This window comes from Pelodiscus sinensis, chromosome 5 (assembly GCF_049634645.1).
Source record: "Pelodiscus sinensis isolate JC-2024 chromosome 5, ASM4963464v1, whole genome shotgun sequence".
Lineage (NCBI taxonomy): Eukaryota > Metazoa > Chordata > Testudines > Trionychidae > Pelodiscus > Pelodiscus sinensis.
In genome coordinates, this window is record NC_134715.1 from 92175043 (window position 1) to 92195823 (window position 20781).

At 39.3% G+C, this 20781-nt stretch overlaps 1 protein-coding gene across 5 annotated transcripts in view; it reads left to right on the forward strand.

Annotated features, from left to right (window-relative positions):
- The first annotated feature begins 9404 nt into the window (after window positions 1-9404).
- The window catches only part of RBM47 (RNA binding motif protein 47), a 103022-nt gene continuing 91645 nt past the window's right edge, over window positions 9405-20781 (forward strand). For 3 of the 5 annotated variants that reach the window (XM_006129493.4, XM_075930538.1, XM_075930547.1), the window contains exons 1-2: window positions 10383-10588; window positions 13639-13747. In XM_006129493.4, the coding sequence (XP_006129555.2) occupies window positions 10546-10588; window positions 13639-13747 (152 nt within the window). In that variant the 5' untranslated portion in view covers window positions 10383-10545. Of the gene's footprint in view, window positions 9558-10382; window positions 10589-13638; window positions 13748-20781 lie in introns of those variants that run through there. The other 2 variants (XM_075930541.1, XM_075930543.1) reach the window with 2 other exon arrangements.

A 20781-nucleotide genomic window follows, 5' to 3' on the forward strand; every position in this document is an offset into this window, starting at 1 on the left:
AAGTGATAAGATTAAAAAAAACCTAAGTAGATATCAGGTAGGTGGCTATTAGTGGCTAAGATTATGTTGGTAGTTTCCCATGTATACCATGGGAGAAAATGATCTTAAGGACTGATTTAAGGAAGACACAGTGGCGATTTTATTTACATACCAGGTTAGGGAGGGTGCTGTATATATAAAGAGTAACATGGAAGAAACCATGAAGGCACTTTTGAAAGAAGTGGACAAAGGAGTGATTGGGATTGGCATTGTATATGTAATAAGATGCAAGAATGGATAAGTTCTCAGAGGCTGAGAGGTGAAAGGCCTTGGGAAGCCTGAACTTAATCCAGCAGAGAAAGGCTGCTTGCAGAGGGTCTCACAGAGGGAAATGACATCATTAGAACATTAAAACAGGCCAGGAAGATGCAGCAGCATTTTGAATGGGCCTACGGGAGGTGAGGGGGGTATGAGGAAGGCCATAGAGGACTGTGTATTGCAAATACTCGAGATGGAAGATGAAAAGGGCTTGGAGGCAAGTTTTAGTGGTGTGAACACAGAAAATGGGTCAGGAACCTCAGTGTCAATTCAGTGATACAGGAGATGGAAGAGAGACGCATCAGATTTTATGATCTTCTCATCTTGTCCCCTACAAATGTAGCTATTACATGAAGCTTCTCCTATGCCTATGGACAGTTTTTCTGACAGGAGGCACTAAGCTAAGGGCTTGTCTATGCTTTAAATGCTGCAGCAGTGCTTCAGTGAAAATGCTACCTACTTCAATAGGAGGGGTTTGTCCTCTGGCACAGGCAATCCATCTCCCAGAGAAGCAGTGATTATGTTTACAGGCGAATTCTCCCATTGACCTAGCACTGTCTATTCCAGGGGTTAGTTTGGTTTAACTCTGTCACTGAGGGGGGTGGAATTCCTAATTTTCTAGTATAGATTTCACTTAGGTTTTGATCAATTTTCACCTCTGAGTAAAGTGAACTACGTGGACAAGAGAGATGCTTTGGCCTAATATTGTAGGCAAAGATGTTTTTACTCTATATGGCACAACCCCTAGAAGCACATTATTATTTTATCTATGGGCTCCATTTAGAAAATCTCCAGGTTTTTATGACTCATTATTGGAGGTTTGTGAAAAATTAAGCATTGCTGAACATGTCAGTTTTACTAGTTTTGCCAGTAATGTACACCACTTGTCTCTATTTTAACACCACAGGAATTATTAAGGCATCTGAAGCCCATAGGTCCAATGGGGAGAGATTATTAGGAAATCTGAATATGAAAGGCAATTAGGTTGAAAGTAATTATGAAATTATAGATTTCCTGATTCTTTCAGGAAGAAAGGCAGAATAAGGACAATGGACTTTAAAACAACATACTTTACAAACTTAGAGAACTGGAAAGTAAGGTCCCATGGGAAAAAAATCTAAGGAAAAAGTTCAGGAGAGCTGGCAATTTTTCAAGGAGGCAATACTAATGGTAAAAATGCAAACTATCCCAATTTCAAAGAAAGGGAGCAAGAACAGTAAAGGCTACGTCTAGACTGGCCACATAAGAAGGAATAGGCATGCAAAGCAGGCAAGTCAGAATAGGGAAATCCGCAGGGGATTTAAATATCCCCCATGGGATTTAAATAAACATGGCTGCCGCTTTTTTTCTGGCTTGGGGAAAAGCTGGAAAAGAGCGTCTAGACTGGCGCGATCCTCCGGAATAAAGCCCTTTTCCGGAGAATCTCTTATTCCTACTTGCAAGCCGGAAAAAAAGCGGCGGCCATGTTTATTTAAATCTCGCGGGGGATATTTAAATCCCCCGCGGATTTCCCTATTCTGACTTGCCTGCTTTGCATGCCTATTCCGTCTTATGTGGCCAGTCTAGACGTAGCCTAAGAAGATAACATGTCTCCACCAGCAGCTCTTTAATGACTTCATAAGAGTTCATGTTGTACTGTCAGTCAATACCCAGCCCATGCTGGGGAAGATAATGAACCAATCAGATGTGAATCCTGGTCATTTGCCACCAGAGGCATGTTTCATATATATGCTAAAAGGAACAATGTCCTGAAAAATGAAAAAGAATCCTTCAAAAAGTGCAAAAACAGATTAACTGCTAAGGAGGAGGACAAAAGAATAGTACAAGCATGTAGGGAGAAAATCAGAATGTCAAAGCACAAAATCAGTTACACCTGCAAGGGATATAAAAGACACTAAGATTACATCTACCCTATAATGGAGATCAATGCTTTGAGATTGATCCACTAGTGGTTGATTTAGCAGGTTTAGCGAAGACCTGTCTAATTGACCATAGATCACTCTCTAGTCGACACCGTTGCTCTACCCGTTACTCACAAAATTAAGTGATTGGACAACAAAGTAAAGGCAAATGTAAAGGCAAATGAAATTTAATGTTGATAAATGTAAAGTGATGCACATTAAATAAAATAATCCCAACTATGCATACAAAATGATGGGGACTAATTCACCTATAACTACTCAGGACAGAGAGATCTTGGAGTCATCGTGGATAAGTTCTCTGAAAACATCCACTCAGTGTGCAGCATCAGTCAAAAAAGCAGAGAATGTTAGGAATAATTTAAAAAGAGATAGAGAATAAGACAGAGAATATCGTTTTGCCTTTATATAAATCCACGGCACACCCACATCTTGAATACTAAGTACACATGTGGTCACCTCATCTCAAAACAGATATCTTGGCATAGGAAAAGGTTCAGAAAAGGGCAACAAAAATGGTAGGGGTTTGGAATGGGTCCCATATGAAGAGAGATTAAAAAGACTGGGACTTTTCATCTTAGAAAAGAGGAGACTAAGAGGTGATATGATAGTGATAGAAATGTAGCCGTGTTAGTCTGGGGTAGCTGAAGCAAAATGCAGGACAATGTAGCACTTTAAAGACTAACAAGATGGTTTATTAGATGATGAGCTTTCGTGGGCCAGACCCACTTCCTCAGATCAAATAGTGGAAGAAAATAGTCACAACCATATATACCAAAGGATACAATTTAAAAAAATGAACACATATGAAAAGGACAAATCACATTTCAGAACAGGAGGGGGATGCAGGGGGGGGGGGGGGGAAGGAAGGAAGGTAAGTGTCTGTGAATTGATGATATTAGAGGTGGGGAGAGTGGGATGTTTGTGAGCTAATGGTATTAGAGGTGATAATTGGGGAAGCTATCTTGGTAATGGGTAAGATAGTTTGAGTGTTTGTTCATTCCTTCTCGGAGAATGTCGAATTTTAACATGAATGACAGTTCAGAGGATTCCCTTTCAAGTGCAGATGTAAAATGGTCTTTGTAGCAGAATGCAGGTGGTTAAGTCATTAAGAGAGTGTCCTTTCTGGTTAAAATGGCAAGAAACTGTTTTTTCTTTGTGATCTTGTCTGATATCTGTTTTGTGGGCATTAATCCTTTGGCGAAGTGTCTGAGATGTTTGTCCAATGTACATAGCAGACGGACACTTTCGGCACATGATAGCATAGATTATATTTCTGGATGCGCAGGAATATGTGTTCTTGATCTTATAACTCACTTGGTTAGGTCCAATAATGGTATCAGCAGAATGAATATGTGGACAAAGTTGGCAACGGGGTTTGTTGCAAGGGAAGGTACCAGGGTTGGTATTAGTGTGGTATGTCCTGTGGTTGTTGGTAAGAATCATCTTGAGGTTAGGTGGTTGTCTATAGCAGTTAAAACAAACAAAAGGAAGCTTTTCTTCATGTAGATCACAGTCAACCTGTGGAACTCTTTCCAGAGGATGTTGTGAAGACCAGGACTTTAATGGAGTTAAAAAAAGAACTAGATAAATTCATGGAGATTCATCAATAGCTATTAGCCAGGATGGATAGGAATGGTGTCCCTAGCCTCTGTTTGTTAGAGGCTGGAAATGGATGACAGGAAAGGGATCACTTGATGATCACCTGTTGTGTTCACTCCCTCTGGGGCATCTGACATTAGCCACTGTTGGAAGATAGGACATTGGGCTAGATGGACCTTTAGTCTGACTGGCTACGTCTACACTGGCCCCTTTTCCGGAAGGGGCATGTAAATTTCACGAGTCGTCGTAGGGAAATCCGCGGGGGATTTAAATATCCCCCGCGGCATTTAAATAAAAATGTCCGCCGCTTTTTTCCGGCTTTTAAAAAAGCCGGAAAAGAGCGTCTAGACTGGCCCCGATCCTCCGGAAAAAGTGCCCTTTTCCGGAGGCTCTTATTCCTACTTCAAAGTAGGAATAAGACCCTCCAGAAAAGGGCACTTTTTCCGGAGGATCGGGGCCAGTCTAGACGCTCTTTTCCGGCTTTTTTAAAAGCCGGAAAAAAGCTGCGGACATTTTTATTTAAATGCCGCGGGGGATATTTAAATCCCCCGCGGATTTCCCTACGACGACTCGTGAAATTTACATGCCCCTTCCGGAAAAGGGGCCAGTGTAGACGTAGCCACTCAGTATGGCTGGTCTTATGTTCTTACCCCAGACGAGAAGAGTAAGGCAGGTGATGGAAGAGTTTCGCCCATCAACCCTCATGCCCCCTCCAATTCCTTGCAGAGGAGATCCTGTAGTAACTCAACTTAAGGTATGTTAACTCCAGCTATGTTATTCAGGTAGCTGGAGTTGCCTACCTTAGGTTAACTTTTCTGTGGTAGTATAGATATAGGTTAGAAAGAGGTTCTTTAAATGCATTAGGAACAAGAGAAAGGTAGCATAGGTCCCCTGCATAACAGGGAAGGAGAGCTAATCATTTATTTCATCAAGATGGCTGAGATGAGATATGTATTGCCTGCTTTGCTTTCTTCTTCACTAAAAATGTTAATGGATGACCAGATACTCAAACACAATTAATATTAACAGCAAAGGGAAAGAATGCAAGCCAAAATAAAGAAAGAGGAAGTTAAAAATATTCTGAGAAACTGGATGTATTCAAGCTGGCAGAGCCTGATGAAATTCATCCTAGGGTACTTAAGGAGCTAACTCAAGCAATCTGGAAACAGTTAGCAATTGTCTTTAAGGATGCATGTAAAACAGGGAGGTACTGGAAAAGGGTGGGCCTAGTATCTATCTTTAAAAGGGGTAACAAAAAAGACCCAGTGAATTACATACCCAGGGAAAGATACTAGAACAAATTATTTAAAAATCATTCTATAGCCACCTAGAGGATAATTGGATTATAAGGAATAGCCAGCCTGGATTAATTAAGAATAACTCAGGCCAATCCAACCTAATTTCCTTGTTTGACAGAGTTGCTGGCCTAGTGGAGAAGTGGAAGCAGTAGATGTGTAAGTAAAGGGTTTTGGCACAATCCCCAATGACACCCTTGTAAGAAAACCAGGGAGATGTGATGTAAATGCAATTACTATCTGATGAGTATAAAATTGGTTGAAAGCAGCCAGTACACTGGGTCTAGTATTACTTAATATTTTCATTAATTACTTGGCTGATAAAATGGGGAGTATGCTTATAAAATCTGAAGATGGCACTAAGCTGGGAGGGGATGCAAGCGCTTTGAAAGATGGAATTAGAATTTCAAGTGACCTTAAGAAATAGGAAAATTGATCTGAAATTAACAAGATGAAATTCAATAAAGACGAGTGCAGAGTACTTTTCTTAGGAAGGAAAAATCAAACACACAATCACAAAATGGGGAATAACTGGGTAGGTGGTAATATTGCTAAACAGATCTATGGGTTATCGTGGATCACAGATTGAATGAGAATCACTTTGAGGTAATAATGAAAGAGGCTGGTATAATTCTGGGGTGTATTAACAGAAGTTAATTAAATAAGGGAGTAACAGTCCCATTATACTTGGTACTACTGAGGCTCCAGCTGGAGTCTTGCATGCAGTTGTGGGTGCCACACTTTAGGGAAGAGGAGGACAAACTGGGGAAAGTTCAGAGGAGAGCAACAAACATGTTAAATTTAGGAAAACCTGATGTATGAGGGAAGGTTAAAAAAGGGGCATTTTTAATCTTGAGAAAAGGCTGGGGGGGGGGGGGAATCTGATAATAGTCTTCAAACATGTTCAGGGCTGTTAGAAAGGGGACTGCGATCAATTGTTCTCCATGCCCACTGAAGATAGGATAAGAGGTAATAGGCTTAATCTGCAACACAGGAGATTTAAGTTAGCTATTAGGAACATTTTTCTAACTTTAAGGCTCATTAAGCACAGAAATAGGCTTTCAAGGGAGGTCATGGAATCCCCATCATTGGATGTTTTTAAGAACAGGTTGGACAACCACTATCAAAAATGGTCTCTAGGTTTCCTTGGTCCTGCCTCAGCAGAGGGGGCTGGACATGATAACTTTGAGGTTTCTTCCAAGCTCTACATTCCTGCGATTCTATGATATTTCAGAAGGATGTCCGATAACTGTTGAGAGATAGCATGTATCTAGCCAGAATTTTCAGTTACAATTGGCACAATCAGCTTTGAAGGGCATCGTCCTCAATCAAGTGCTTTTTCTTTTAAGATTAGCGATCATAGTCTAATCATGCTGCACTTAACTTAATTCACTTTGCTGTGAACTCATTAAATTCTTTTCTTTTAGTTAGAAACCCTACCATGGCTTGGCAAGAGAACAGGAAACCTGTGCTCACTACTAGAGAGTTCTGAATGCACTTGACTCATTTAACCCGACAGAGTGATGGGTGTTGCAGCAAATTACAGCACATCTCGTTTACATTCCAGCACTGGATCACTTTTTGCTTTGCCCTTAAAGAGCTTCTCACCATCAGATTTACTAAACATCCGTGTAAGTTGGACAAATAGAACATATAGGGAGAAAAAAAGAGACTGATTCAGGTTGGGCATTAAGGTCTCAGATAAATTGTTTTCTGTTATATCTTTACAAATTCAATATTTGATCATAAATAGGGGCTTTATCATCATCTGACTCTTCTACAGATGCCAAATAAAGAGCTAGAATTTCTGGATGTAGCCTTCACCCACCTAGTGTCACATTTGTGAATATACACTTGCAAATTCTTCAAAATTTGCAAGGTTATTCTAGCAGCAATTAGCTGCTCAAATATTTTTGAGGAATGGTTGTAAGTACAGTTGACTAACAAGCACACTTTAATTGAAATAAATGCTTCTGAACAATTTTTTTCTCCCATTATTTTCTCAATACTACTTATGACTTTCAAAAATGTTCAGCATCTCTGGGGTCAAAAATCTTCCAAATTTGTATTCCATTTATTCCTTTCTGAGTTTTGATGCAGTGGGAAAAATACACTTCTCCTGTACAAACATTCTATCACTAGTCTATTTGAGCAGTGCTACAGCAAAAAAGCAGCTGAAGTTTAAACCTAGCATTTGACATGACTGTAGACTTCTTAGTGGGATGGTGTCTTTCATAGAGGATATATCTAGACTACATGGCTCCGTCGACGGAGCCATGTAGATGAGTTTACTAGACATAAGAAAATGAAGCGGTGATTTAAATAATCGCCGTTTCATTTACATCAAAATGGCTGCCACGCTGTGCCGATCAGCTGTTTGGTGGCACAGCGGGGCAGTCTGGAAGCGCTGTGGTTGACAAGGGAAGCCTTTGTTGACTGCTCTGGTAAACCTTATTTCATGAGTCATACCAGAGTGGTCGACAAAGGCTTCCTTTGTCGACCGCGGTGCATCCAGATTGCCCCGCTGTGCCGCCAAACAGCTGATCAGCACAGCGTGGTGGCCATTTTGATGTAAATGAAGCAGTGATTATTTAAATCGCCACTTCCTTTTCCTATGTCTAGTAAACTCATCTACATGGCTCCGTCGACGCAGTCATGTAGTCTAGACATACCCTGATTGGGAGGAGGTGGTTTTGATTATACAAAAATTAGGAACATTGAAACTATGCACTGAGTAAGTGCATAACATTCATTCATTAGCCGCTCATTTCAAGACTTCAAATTTTAGGCCATGTCTACATCTACCCAATGCCGTTTTAAAGGTGCATATGTAGCCATGTTGTGCCAATGGGAGAGAGCTCAACTGTAGACAGAATAAAAACTAGTGGAAGGAGTAATGGTAGCTGTGTCTGCAGGAGAGAGTCTCCACCACATAGCTTGTGCACACAAGTGCTTATGCTGGCAAGTGCTTATGTAGCTTAGAGTTGATTTTTTCACACCCCTGAGTTACAAAAGTTTTGTCAACATAAATACTAATGTAGACATGGCTTCAGTATGTGATTCTTTGGTATTATTATGCAGGTTGAACCTCTCTAATCAGGCACCCTTAGGACTTGTCCGGTTCCAAACCAGAGAATTTTCTGGGTTATGGGAGGTCAATATTGTCTAGCAGCATTATCATCATTTCCACAGCTTACTGGGCTGTTAGAGGACATATAGGGATAAATTATTGCTAAATAACAACACAGAACATTGAGAGCTAGGACAAGTGGCTGTAAACAAACTTTATGGGACAGCAGGAAACGTGGCCACACCCATGAAAAGTGGACATACACCTCACTAAAATCATTCCGGACCATGGATGTTTCAAGACCAGAGAGTTCTGGACTAGAGAGATTCAATAATATGGGCCTGATCCTGAAGTTCTTATTCAAGCAAAACTCAGTAGGAGTCACTGTAGCTTTTGCTTACATAAAAATTAACAGAGAAATTTAGTTGTACAGGACAGAACGTGCAAAACAATGCAGGTTTAGTATCTTCCCAGGTGATACAGCTAGCAGCATTTTATGATCACTTACAAATATGGTTGCAGAATATTGTCAACAGTAGCTTTAACTCTCGATACTATATACCTTAATTTTTTAAATTTTTATGACCCTTCATTATTCTCCTGTTTGAATTCATGTTGTGTGAAAGAATTATAGGGCAAAGTATAGGCAAACTCTCATAAATTACAAAAATAATTCGAAAATAAAACTTAGCTACAGAAACATTCCTTCCCCAAAACAAGAAAAATAATGCAAAGGTTCCATAGTAATCTGTACAAAAAGCAAACATTGTTCTGTCAAATGTTTGCATGTAAATGATTAAACAACAGGAGTATTAAACTTTTCACACAAACTGAACTGCCATTGAATAAAAGACTCAGTCTAAAGAGAAGTAGAAACATTTTTCAGTTGCATGACAATGCAAGCAGGAATTAGTACTTTTTAAAAATTTTTTGATGATGTGTGCTTCCTGTTCCAGTTTGTTTAGTCACAAGTACTGAATTATCTTTCTGTTGGCTGATTGCATTTACTATAAACAGGTTTTGTGCTTTGTTTAAATACATCAGGCTACTTAACCCTTGCACAGGCAGGTAGAGTAAAAGAGGTGGAGAGGAAAAGTTTACTCTCTGGCATTGCTGTTTCTTTTTAGGGTTAAAATACAATTCTCAGAGAGATCACAGGGAGGTTAAAAGAGGGCTTGGCTGTTATTTCTAAAACTAGTTTCTCTTTTGTTCCTTTTCTAGAAACCAGATGTAACTGCAGGTCAGAAGGGGGTGACATGAGGCACTTATTTAACAAGCACAACCACTTATTGATGAAACTTGGATCAGAAAGGCTTGTGGGTTTCTCCTAGTGCAATACCTTCCTGTACTAATTCAAGCCATGCTATGCCTCAGGTGAGTGCTATTAATTTGTTTTCCCTTTAAATCTTCATCTCTCTATTGAAAACCTACGTTGCTTAAAGGGGGGCGGGGTTAGAAGATATTCAAGATTTAGCATCTTGTTTCTAAACCACTGTATGTAGAGATCAAGCAGGTGGTTCAGCAAATAGTGGCTCTGTTTTAGTGACGATACATTCCCTCTCTGGGTGTTCACATTGGAACTCCATATTTATTTATTTATATTAAAAATGGCGTGTCAAGCAATTCTTAAATTGTTTCCAAGTGTCTCTCTGACGTCAGCCTTTACATCTCTTCAGGTTATCCATTCTCTTCCCCCCCTTAAAAAAACAAAGGTATCTGCTCTCCTAAAACAACAGGAATGCTGCACTGGCCTTGAGCCAGCAAAGGCTCAGTGAAGAGGATAAAATTTCAGTTCAGATTTACGGGAAGTTGCTGGTGTTGGGAGTAAAAATCTGGTTTGGTGAGTTTAAGGGCAGGGAGTATACAAGAAACAACCTTGCTACTGTGAGCAGCGAGAACAAGAGAGGGGGGAGGAAAAAAGAACACAGAGATGAGACACTTAACATTTTCCTCTCAGTCACAATTTTACTGAGTGCTCCTGAGTCCTGAGACATCGCAGACTTTACCAAACCAGTCGGCAAAAACTGAGTCCTGGTAAAGCAGTATCTCAGCTTAACTTTCATGCTTTATGTCTAGTCCGGAATTTAGTCTAAAAGAGTGATTTCTGATTAGCACTCCTGTTAATAGATTGGAATGTGCAGCTTAGGTCAGTGAGAATCAAGGGTTTTAGCTTAGCTGGTATTACTTTCAGAGAGACTTGCTAGAAGTATTTCAGTGTTCAGCAATTCTGAACGGCAGAGTGTGAAACAAAGGGGTTAAACAGCTTTGTAGGGAGTTGCTCAACACTGCTCAATTAGCAGAACATTAGAAAAAGTAAGAAGATGCATTAGATTGCTGCCCAGAAACGCTTTCTTCTCTGTGAATGGTGCTTAAGTGTAGAAACTGTCTTCAGAAACACCATACAGGTACGTAATTTTTTTGTGATCACTATGCTATCCCTGTGACCTTGCTGCAGGGTCTAGTCTCTTGTGATTGTTTTAAGAGCATGGTGGGACATAAGGTTGTGGTTTTTTTAAAGTGTTTAAAATAATGTCAGTGAAAAACAGAAACAAAACCACAATTTGAGGTAAGCTTTGACAATTCCTTTAAAGTGATTGAACAATGGACTAGATTCTTTAAAAACTTATAAGATTAGAGAGGAAAAGAGAGATATCAAATAAGAGAGGACTGAAAAGTGATCTCCGGTATATATGCTATTTCAGAAGTTTAGCCAATATCTTTTCAGCTGACATGTTAAATAGTGTTGAAGTAAATATGGGGGGGGGGGGAAGGAAGGGTTGGTTTAAAATCAGAGTCTGTTCACAACAGGTAGCAGTGACATAATTTTGATGGATGACAAATTAACAGGATACCTGTTTGGGATCTCTGATTAGAAACAATTAAAATGAAGAGAACAGAACTTTTCTAGTAATGATTATTTCAAAATAAAATACGGGTAGATTCCACCTTTCTTTGCCTTTTAGTTATATTTATATGCTGTTAGATGAAAATTGTTGGGGCATGTCTCATTATGCACATAAAAAGAAACAGTTTGTTTTACAAGTTAAAATTATACAGTTCATTTCCCATTTTGGCTTTAAAATAAAGATTGGGGCAAAAGTCACAGATATTAAAAGTTGGATGTAGCAAACCAAAAGATTAGTTTTTGAAGTCTGCCACCCAGCTGAGGTCACAGAGCAGAATATGGCCCCAGAGGCTAGTTTGAAACTAATAATGGCGTCTTTATGAGCCACAGTTTTGTGTAATAGTAACTTGGACAATCTTGCAATATATTCTTTACAAGTCTAATGCTGAGTTCATATGATTGTAAGGGGGAGAAAAGAAAACATACATCAGGCTGTTACAACAACTGCGGAGCAAGCAGTTGTACTTTAGGACTATTGCCAGAGGGATCTGCAACATTATATACTAAACATCTCCAAGTACTGCAGGTGTCAGATCATAAAGGTGAAAGGTTACTTGTGGTATTAAGCAGAGCCTGGTATAAAATTGGAAAATGGAAAGCAATATGCACTCTTGAGAAAGATAAACTCCAAATAGCAGTATATTTCTGGTGTTATCTTATTTTTCCTAACAGATTCATGTTTAAATTACTATCAAGGCTAAAAATCAAATTATACAGTCAAAATAACATTAGAGTCTGAAAAATAAATTAAGGGAAAACATTTTGCTTGTATTCTCAGTTTCTCTCACTCTTTTATATCCTGTCACTGGGCCAGATTCTTCTTTCACTCATGTTTTACCCAGTGAAATAACTTCATTGCCTTCAATATAGCCATTCTTGAGATACAATCTATCTGCTAGATGAGAATTGGGCCCTCTTTTCTAACATGTGTCATGGGCTATCAAACACACACAACAGGGCAGAGTAGCTTTGGAACTATGATATTTTTAAAACATAATTGTCATGTAAATATAGCTCCTAATAGAATCTGTACCTTAATTTTCCAGTCCAGTATGAAAAATTAATAATTAACAAACATTAGTGGTATGTGCTATAATTAGCAAACTAAACAATTAACACTTTTGGATAAAAATACTTATTTTAAGGAGCCAAGATGGCAAATGTTTATGGGAATATTGTTCCAAGAGAAATTTGGTCTAAGGACCTGATCCTGGTAGGATCCCATTCATGGAGCTCTGCTGATTACTATAAGACTTTTCATAGGGGCAGGAGTCCTGCTGCATGGAGATAATGGCAGGATCAATGGCCATCCACATCTCCATTGTTTGGTGTTGTAATTTGCTATTCTACACATTGTACAGAAGTTGTATTATACTGATTCAGTCAGTGTCATATGATAGAATGCTGTCTATGAAAGCAGTATGAGTGTCTGATATCAGGGAAATTCGTATGATTGTGCTCATTAGGACTTTTAAATGTCTGATGTGCTCTCTCTGTTAACATGAAAATCAGCCTAGAAAAAAACGGGAAGCAGATGTTGGGGTCTAGTTTGAGCTGGCTGTCAGTGTAAATATTAACAAAATGTATACGCTTTACTACTTAGTTTGAACACTATTAATGCTATTCTCAACAACCATTCATACTAATATTGGTTTGGAATAAGAAGTAGGTATCTTCCTGGACTCAGGTAGTTGTCATATTACACTCATCTGGATGTATAATGTCATCTCCATTTTATGAAATTCTATTTTCCCCTGAGTTCCCATGACTGAGTTCTCAAATTAAGAATGATCCAAATTGCTAAGAAGTATACTAAGAAAGTATCTGCATTACTACTGACAAACACTGGCAGAGATTTAAGGGCCAAATTCTGTTTCTACTGAAGACAGTGGAAGTTTTACTATTGATTTCTATGGGATCAAGGAGAAGGATTTGGCCCTTGGTGAAGAAATACATCTGCCAGTCCACATAGTTATGTATGAAGATAAGTTCTCTTGCAGGACATTTACATCTCAGTATTAGAGGTGAACCTACAGCAAAAGCCATAATGTGAACACTCCGTGCTCTAACTATACGTGGGTCACTTGGAATTGTGTTCTGCATCTGGCCTATCATTTTCAGTTTTCATGTTTCTAAAATTGACCAGTGCATGCTATAGACTTGTAGTAAGGACACTGCTCATTATCTTTCCCAGTGAGAGACTTAAATTAATATTTCTTTTTTGTTGTGTGTGTGGTGGTTGTTTTTAAAATAACATGGTTCTGGGTACACCTAGCTCCTGCCAAGATCAGGCACATCTTCTCAGTATCCTTGTCAAGACAATGTAGGCTTTGTATAGTTAAGACTTGCAAAGGTTTTGGTGACACAGTAAACTTAATAGAGCAGAACAACTTCTTATTAACGGCAAAGTAGATAGACAGGCTGATGTTTGGGGGCTTTTTGTTTTCTTTTTACATCTTATCTGCTTAAAACTGTTGAAAGGTATTTTTTTTTAAGAATATACTTATCAGGAAGTATCATTCAGACTATATTTTTTTTTTACCTAGTTAGGTTGCAGAAGATTTTGGAGGCGGCACAAGCAAAGGTGGGATAATTTGGAGAATAAAGTAGGAAGACAAACTACAATTTTTTTCAAACAGAATACTAAAGAGCCATTCAGGTAATAAGAGTTTTCAGTCACTACCTAAACTAGGATGTATCCAACAATCTAGAGAGAAAAAGCTTTGTATTCTGCTTACCAAACTCTGGAGCCATCTAGTTCCTCTACAGCATTTACTTTGTTGAAGCAACATCCCAATTGTAATGCATTTTACAGAATGAATGAGAACTCCATGTGCAGACCATAGAGCTTAAAAAGTTAAGGATCAAGTTTAGCTCTTTCCCACCTTATACAAACAATATGGGATGGATCGCCATATGGTTTACACTGAGGAGGAGCTTTAAGCACTAAGTAGACAGTAGAATTATTTTTCTCGCTCTCCCTTCTTATTCTGAAGTTCCCCTTTTTTCTCCACTCTAGCTCATCTCATCAGACAAAGTGGGTTTTGCCCACAAAAGCTCATGATACACTCTCTCTCGCTTTATATATAGTGTGTTAGTCTTTAAGGTGCTGCACTGCTCGGGTGTGTCTAGATTGGCATGATTTTGCGCAAAATCTTGTTGCCTGTCTTCAGTGGTCGTAAGTATTTGCGCAAGAACACTGACTTTGTAATGTACAAAATCAGTGGTTCTTGCACAAATACTCCGACACTCCCGCTCAGGGATAAGCCCTCTTGCGCAAGTATTCTTGTGCAAGAGGGCCAGTGTAGACAGCCACATTAATTTCTTGCGCAAGAAAGCCCGATGGCTAAAATGGCCATCGGAGCTTTCTTGTGCAAGAGAGCGTCTACACTGGCATAGATGCTTTTGCGCAAAAGCAAATATTTTGCGCAAAGGCACATTCCAATATAGACGCTCTCTTGCGCTAATACCTTTTAACGGAAAAACTTTTTTTAAAATTTGCGCAAAATCATGCCAGTCTAGACGCAGCCCTTGGGTCTGGTTTTGAACTGCACAATCCAGTATCTGAGTTTTCTGTTCAGGAAACAAATTGAGAAAATGTCCAGTATTTTCTAAATAAGATGTAATATAGATTGTGATGTAATGTCAGGTGTGTCCGGTATTCTTGTTGAAACCATCTGGCAACCCTATGCACTACTTGTTTTTAAAGTTACAGACTAGACTAACATGGCTACCCCTCTGAGACTTTTGCTTAATCCAAGAGAGGTTTTGGTTTAGGTTTGTCTGTATGTGAACAGTAACAGCCAGCTGGATAAGTCACTGTATAAATATACATGTAAGTTACATAAATTATCAGGGATGATCACAAAACACTTTATAGAAATGTACTAAGTATGCATAAGAATAGTAGAAATGCAGCTTTCTCTGGATTAGAAATTATCACCCATTTTAACCATCAGTAATTTTTTTTCAAGAGGGTGAATGAAACTGTAGGCAGACTGCAGTTACACATACTCATACTAGGCTCCAATGCAGAGTTAATAGAGCCACTCTCATGAAAAGTGCCACAGTATCTTTAATGATCATAAGATATTCCTTCAACTAGAATTTTCTGAAACTTTGACAAATCCATTTCCATTTAGATTTGCAGTAAACCTTTACACATGCATGGCTGAGTTTGTTTAAACACTGCAGAGTAGATGACTTATTAGCACTGTGTGAAACACTGAATTTTCGATTGAGAGAGGATTAGATGTATTTTATTGTTCATGTCCTGTGAGTATCCTGTTAGTTCCAGATTCAAAGCAAAATTTGGTCAAAACCATGGAATTTAAGACCTTTATTTAAGGTTAATCTGTACTGTGCATAGTATACGGTACAGAATTGCTGACCGTTATTGCCCCATTTTTGCTCTCCTTGTCTGTCTCTCTGTATTCACCCATTGCCTCTTATGCTTAGTTTGTAAGGTCTTTGGGTCAGGGTCCCTCTTTTTAATCTGTATTTGGAGTTCCTAGTACATTGGGGTCTATGACTGGAAGTCCCAGGAATTATAGCAATACAAGTAATAATGTGCTGGGGTTTAATAAATGAAATGGGCTAAAGAGACGAGGTTTTATTTTTACTAGGGATGGTTCAAATGTGGGTTCTGTTTTATTCAAAATGCAGAGATTTGAATGGAAGGGGGAAGTCTGATAAAAGGTTCTGATTTTTGGCCTTTTTCCAGAATTGTGGGCCTAGGCTTTGGCCCTCCATATGTAATATATATGCATAAATAATATGAAAACAGGAACTATTGTTTGTTCCTTTCAGATACTCTAAATCATCCCTCCACTTTTAGTACATATTTTCCTCCCAGGTCTTATCAGTTTGCCATGTGTACTTACATGTGTAATGAGAAAAACTACTTATGATATTGTTACAGCCATTGTTGAGTTTCTTTTTCCAGATTAAAGTATGATCTTTTGCAAAAATTTGGAAACTAATTCTATTAGCACTTAGTTTTTAAACCTGTCCTTGTTATGCACTAAAGATACACAAAGAACATCAATTTATTAACATTTATTTAGAATTAACAATTGTCTAGAAGGTAACTGCCAGCAAAATTGTTGTATTTTTGAAGTATTTCCCAAACTACAGCTGAAAGGATTCCCTTTGAAATAACACTCTAGTGTGTGTGTGTGTGTGTGTGTGTGTGTGTGTGTGTGTGTGTGTGTATTAGATTTTTGTTCAGTTACTGATTTAAAGAGAAAAGAGTTATGGATGGTTCAGTTAAAGCACAAGCTTTAGACCTAGGAAATCTGGATTCAAGTACCTGCTCCACCACATTTTTCCACTGTGATCTTTTAGGCAAATCACTTGGGGTATGTCTATACTGGAATTTAAAGACCTGCATCTGGCTCAGGCCAAGTGGCTATTTAATTGTGGTATAGACATTGGAGTTTGGGCTGAAACCAAGCTGTAAGACCTTGCCAGATGGAAGTCTCAGAACTTGGGCTGCAACCTGAGCCAGAATTTTTACACTGCAGTTAAACAGCCCAACACCCATGAGCCTGAGTCAATTGGCACAGGCCAGCCATGGGTGTCTACTTGCAGTGTAGACATACCTGAATAACTGTCTCTGTAAAATGGGGATCACAGAACCTCACAAGGGTGCTGTGAGGATATATACACTAAAGATTGTGAGGCACTCAGAAATTATGGTAATCAGAGTCATATAAGATAGATAAAAGGCTCCATACAAACATTTATATCACATGGGTAGTGGTGGTACCCAGGGGATAAACTTTTTCTCTTCTTAGTGTAGCTCACCAGGACTACATTTCCCCTCACCTCTCTCTGCCAAGACTATTTCTAACATTTCAAATCTGAGCAGCTTTCAGACATAGTGAAGCCCACCTAACTCCCAGTGTAGACAACTATAGGTTGAGGGAAGAAATCTTTCATAGACCTAACTACTGCTTTTTGGGATGGGTTTAATACAATGATAGAATCCCTAGCAGTGCTGTAGTAAGTAAAGATGTGAATGTGTACCGATGTATATGTTTAATCAATAAGCCTGAACTCATCTGTTAACCGTCACCATTACATGCAGCTCTGCCTCTCCGCTGGTCTCTGTATCAGAGGCAGCAGCAGAGGAGGGGGCAGGAGCTGGTACACATGAGGAGCTGCCTTTCAAGCCGGCTTCTCATGCATACTGGCTCCCGCAGAGCTGCCTCTGTAGCATTTTAAGGGTAGACCTAATCTAAGACATTTTTCTTTAAAGACAGCTGGACATAAAAAGTGATATCAATAAATGCATGAAAAACTGGTATCCACTTCTAAAATAACTGTAAAATTCTTAAAGTTATAATAAGCAATACAGTCACCCCACGTGCAAAATCAGGTGTATATTTAAAATGGAGGGAGGAAATCTAGATATCCTAGGTGGGGCTGATAGCTCCACCTAGGATTAAGATTGCCTGACACTTGTGATTACAAAACCCTCTTGTCAGTTGTTTATAATATTGCCAAATGTTAACTGCTTGGGCTGAAGTTTTCTGTACCGAGAGTCTGCCTCGGTATGAACTTTTAACTTCAGACAAAATGGTTCAGCCATTTCTAAAAACAATGCTAAAGAAAAAGACATTGTTTTGCTTATGTTAAAATTGGTTGGTGTTTGTTTCTTTGTTTGTTTGTTTTTTTTTCCTTTGAAAAGTTGTAGTGCTCCTAAACTTTGAAGCAGGCACTTTAAATTTGGTGGGAAGGAGGACTGCTTTTGTGACTGTCTGCTCCACCAAAATCTGCTCACATTTGGCCCAATTATAAGCTTTTGAAAATCACTATTCACATATGTTCAGTAGAGATTCCTTTAACTGTAAAAGCTAAAGCCCCTAAAGAGTTCTAGCCGCAAGGAGCATGTTCCAACCCATGTCTGATCAAGACCTTTCCAATCTGTGCTGCATCTCTAGGGTTATGATTCCTGAACTGGGAACAAGAAAGAGAAGCTGCCTGGTTAAAATGCAGAGGAGACAACAGTGAACACACGGAGGCTACTTTGGGACAAGGGAACTGGGGGGAGAGAAAAGCAAAAACTGGAACCAGGGGAAGGAAAGGATAATAGGGACTTGCTTAGGAGAAGACAGACAAGCTGGAGAAAGAGTTTGGGCTAGCTGCTGGGGAGAAGACTGCAACTGGCTGGAAAAGGAGACTGGGAGTGAGAACCAGAAAGCTGGGGAGAGGGGAAGGAGAAAGACTGAGACCAGATGAGGACCTGGGGAATTAGGATATGCTGGGCATAGAGACTAGTACTGAGAAAAAAGGGGGTGAAGAGATGGTTCTGATGAGGAGCTGAGGAAAAAGACTAGTTGGGCAAAAGAAATGTGACCAGAAGCAAGAAGGAGGATACAGAGATATGTTAAAGAACTTGGGGAGCGTGGTTAGGACTGGGAACCAGTGAGAATGATGTGGTGAATGGAGACTGAGATTGGATAGGCAGCAAGAATGAGATTAGGAAAAAGAGCTGATGGGGGGGGGGGGGTGGAATGACAGGACAGGGACATGCAGTCATCCTGGTCAGAAATGGGTAGAAGAGCCTGGGCGGAGGGGGGGGGGATCTCTACTCTGAAGGGGTACTTCAGAGCCTGGAATGGAACCCCAGGTTCCTGAGTCTAACCATTCTGCTGCTGTCAACAAATATCTGTGAAACTTCATAGGGAAGCGTGCCGTCCTCTTCTAGAGCTTGTCCATATAGCCAATGACCACCTACTACTATTGCCATCAGTTACTGAGCTCAAATCAGTTACTGAGCTCAAATAATAGAGGTCTGTGTGATGGATCTCAAGGTTCAGAACCATGCTGATGACCCTTATGTATGGTCAATATGATGTCACATGAGGGAATTTCTGTCTTTTTCCCCCATTTTGCTTTTTAAAAAACCTAGGAAATTGCAGCTTTAATGATATTTAATATAGTTTTGTGTGTATAAAGCCAAGCACTCAAAAGTTAGGAAATGTCAGAATTAAGGTTCCCTAGGAGTTGAAATAAGATCTCCCATGTCAATTACATGATTACATACTTTTCTCATTGAAGCCCTGTCTGGTTCAGAGCACAGACTGGACCTGGTTAGGGATTAAATGGGTTGTGTTGGGCAGGACTCCTGCTTCAAGTGTTGCAGAAGTTGTAAAGCTTGTAGTGACTGAGGCAGGGGATGGGAAGAGATGGTTCGTCTCTTTTAAGTTGGTTGAATTCTGCCTATGAGAACTGGTTTTATCCCTGCTTCTGCCACACACAGTTCCTATATGTGGCTAATTAAATCACTTAAACCAAACTTTTCACAGACCATCATTTTTAGGATGACTAACTTGATACACTGAGTCTAATTTGCTGAAGACTTGAGTACTCGCAGATGCAGCTGAAGTCTCTGGGAACTGTGCTTTGAACATACAAAGTGCTGTGTAATGCTGAATACTCTAAAAAATCAGGTCCTCAGCATCTCAAATTGGGTACCCAAATTGAGTGGACATATTTGACCTTAATCTCTATGCTTCGTTTCCTCAGCTGTAAAAAAGATTAATCACATTTCTCTCATCTCAGAGAAGGGGTGTGAAAATAAATTCAGGAATATTTGTGAAGCACTCAGATACTGTACTGATGAGCACCATAGGGGAGAAAAACACGAAGTTAATTCTATCTTCAGAGCATGGTTTGAACAGTAAATAAGGCCAAGGGTCATACCCTTGAACAGTGAGAAAATAAAATATTGCATAGTTAGTTATTAAGTGAGAACTGTCCATCATGTGCACTAAATGAGGCAAGGGATCCTGTGGTAAAAATAGTGTGTGATCATGCTGTACTATCTGTCTGTTACAGACTCATGGGGAGGGGAAGGAGCAGGAGACAGGGCTGACATAAGGTTGCATAGGTTACCTTAATTGTGATGTTTCCTAATTTTTAAGTGCTTGACTTTGCAATCCTAATGATGTGGTGAGTGAGTGAGAGGTGTGTGTTGTATAACATGTTTCTTTTTGAGTCTAGGGAGTTCTGTCTGTGGGGTGTTGAGGAAGGGACACTCAACAGCAATTATCCAGCCTTCCCCCCCCCCCCGCTTTTTTTTGTTCTCGGTTCTGTCGTTGGCAGTATGTTTCCTTGGTCAAATCTCTCAAAGTTTATGCCTAAATTTCCCCACCCCAAAAAAATGGGGCTAATACTTCATTGCCTGGTCTGTGATCCCATAATGAATGGTGTCATGAGCGTAATTTTTATAATGTTTAATTGAAGCTATCCTTCCAAACATCTGAATGACTTCAGCTCCAGTTTAAAGACTCCAGTGTCTTTTTCATATAAAGTATATGAACAAAGAATATAGTAGTTTTACAAATATTATGGGCCAAATTCATCCTGGGTTCAGCTTCACTGAGTACAAGAGAGTTATATCAAAGATGTATTTGTCTCTCTAAATTTTCCAATCAGATTGATTAAATCAGCAGAATTATATTCTGAATTCCTGATAGTACAAACAATTAGCATATATTTATATTTTACTATAAATCAGATAATGTGAAACAATTGTTACAAAATACTTCTAACTATGCAGCTAATTGTTTAGTGCTAAACTAATAACATACAATAAATGGTCAGAAATCACTGGAGGATTCAGCTCTGTGGTTTGATAGTAATGCCCTGGAATGCCATTACTATTATTTGATATTTGCATCA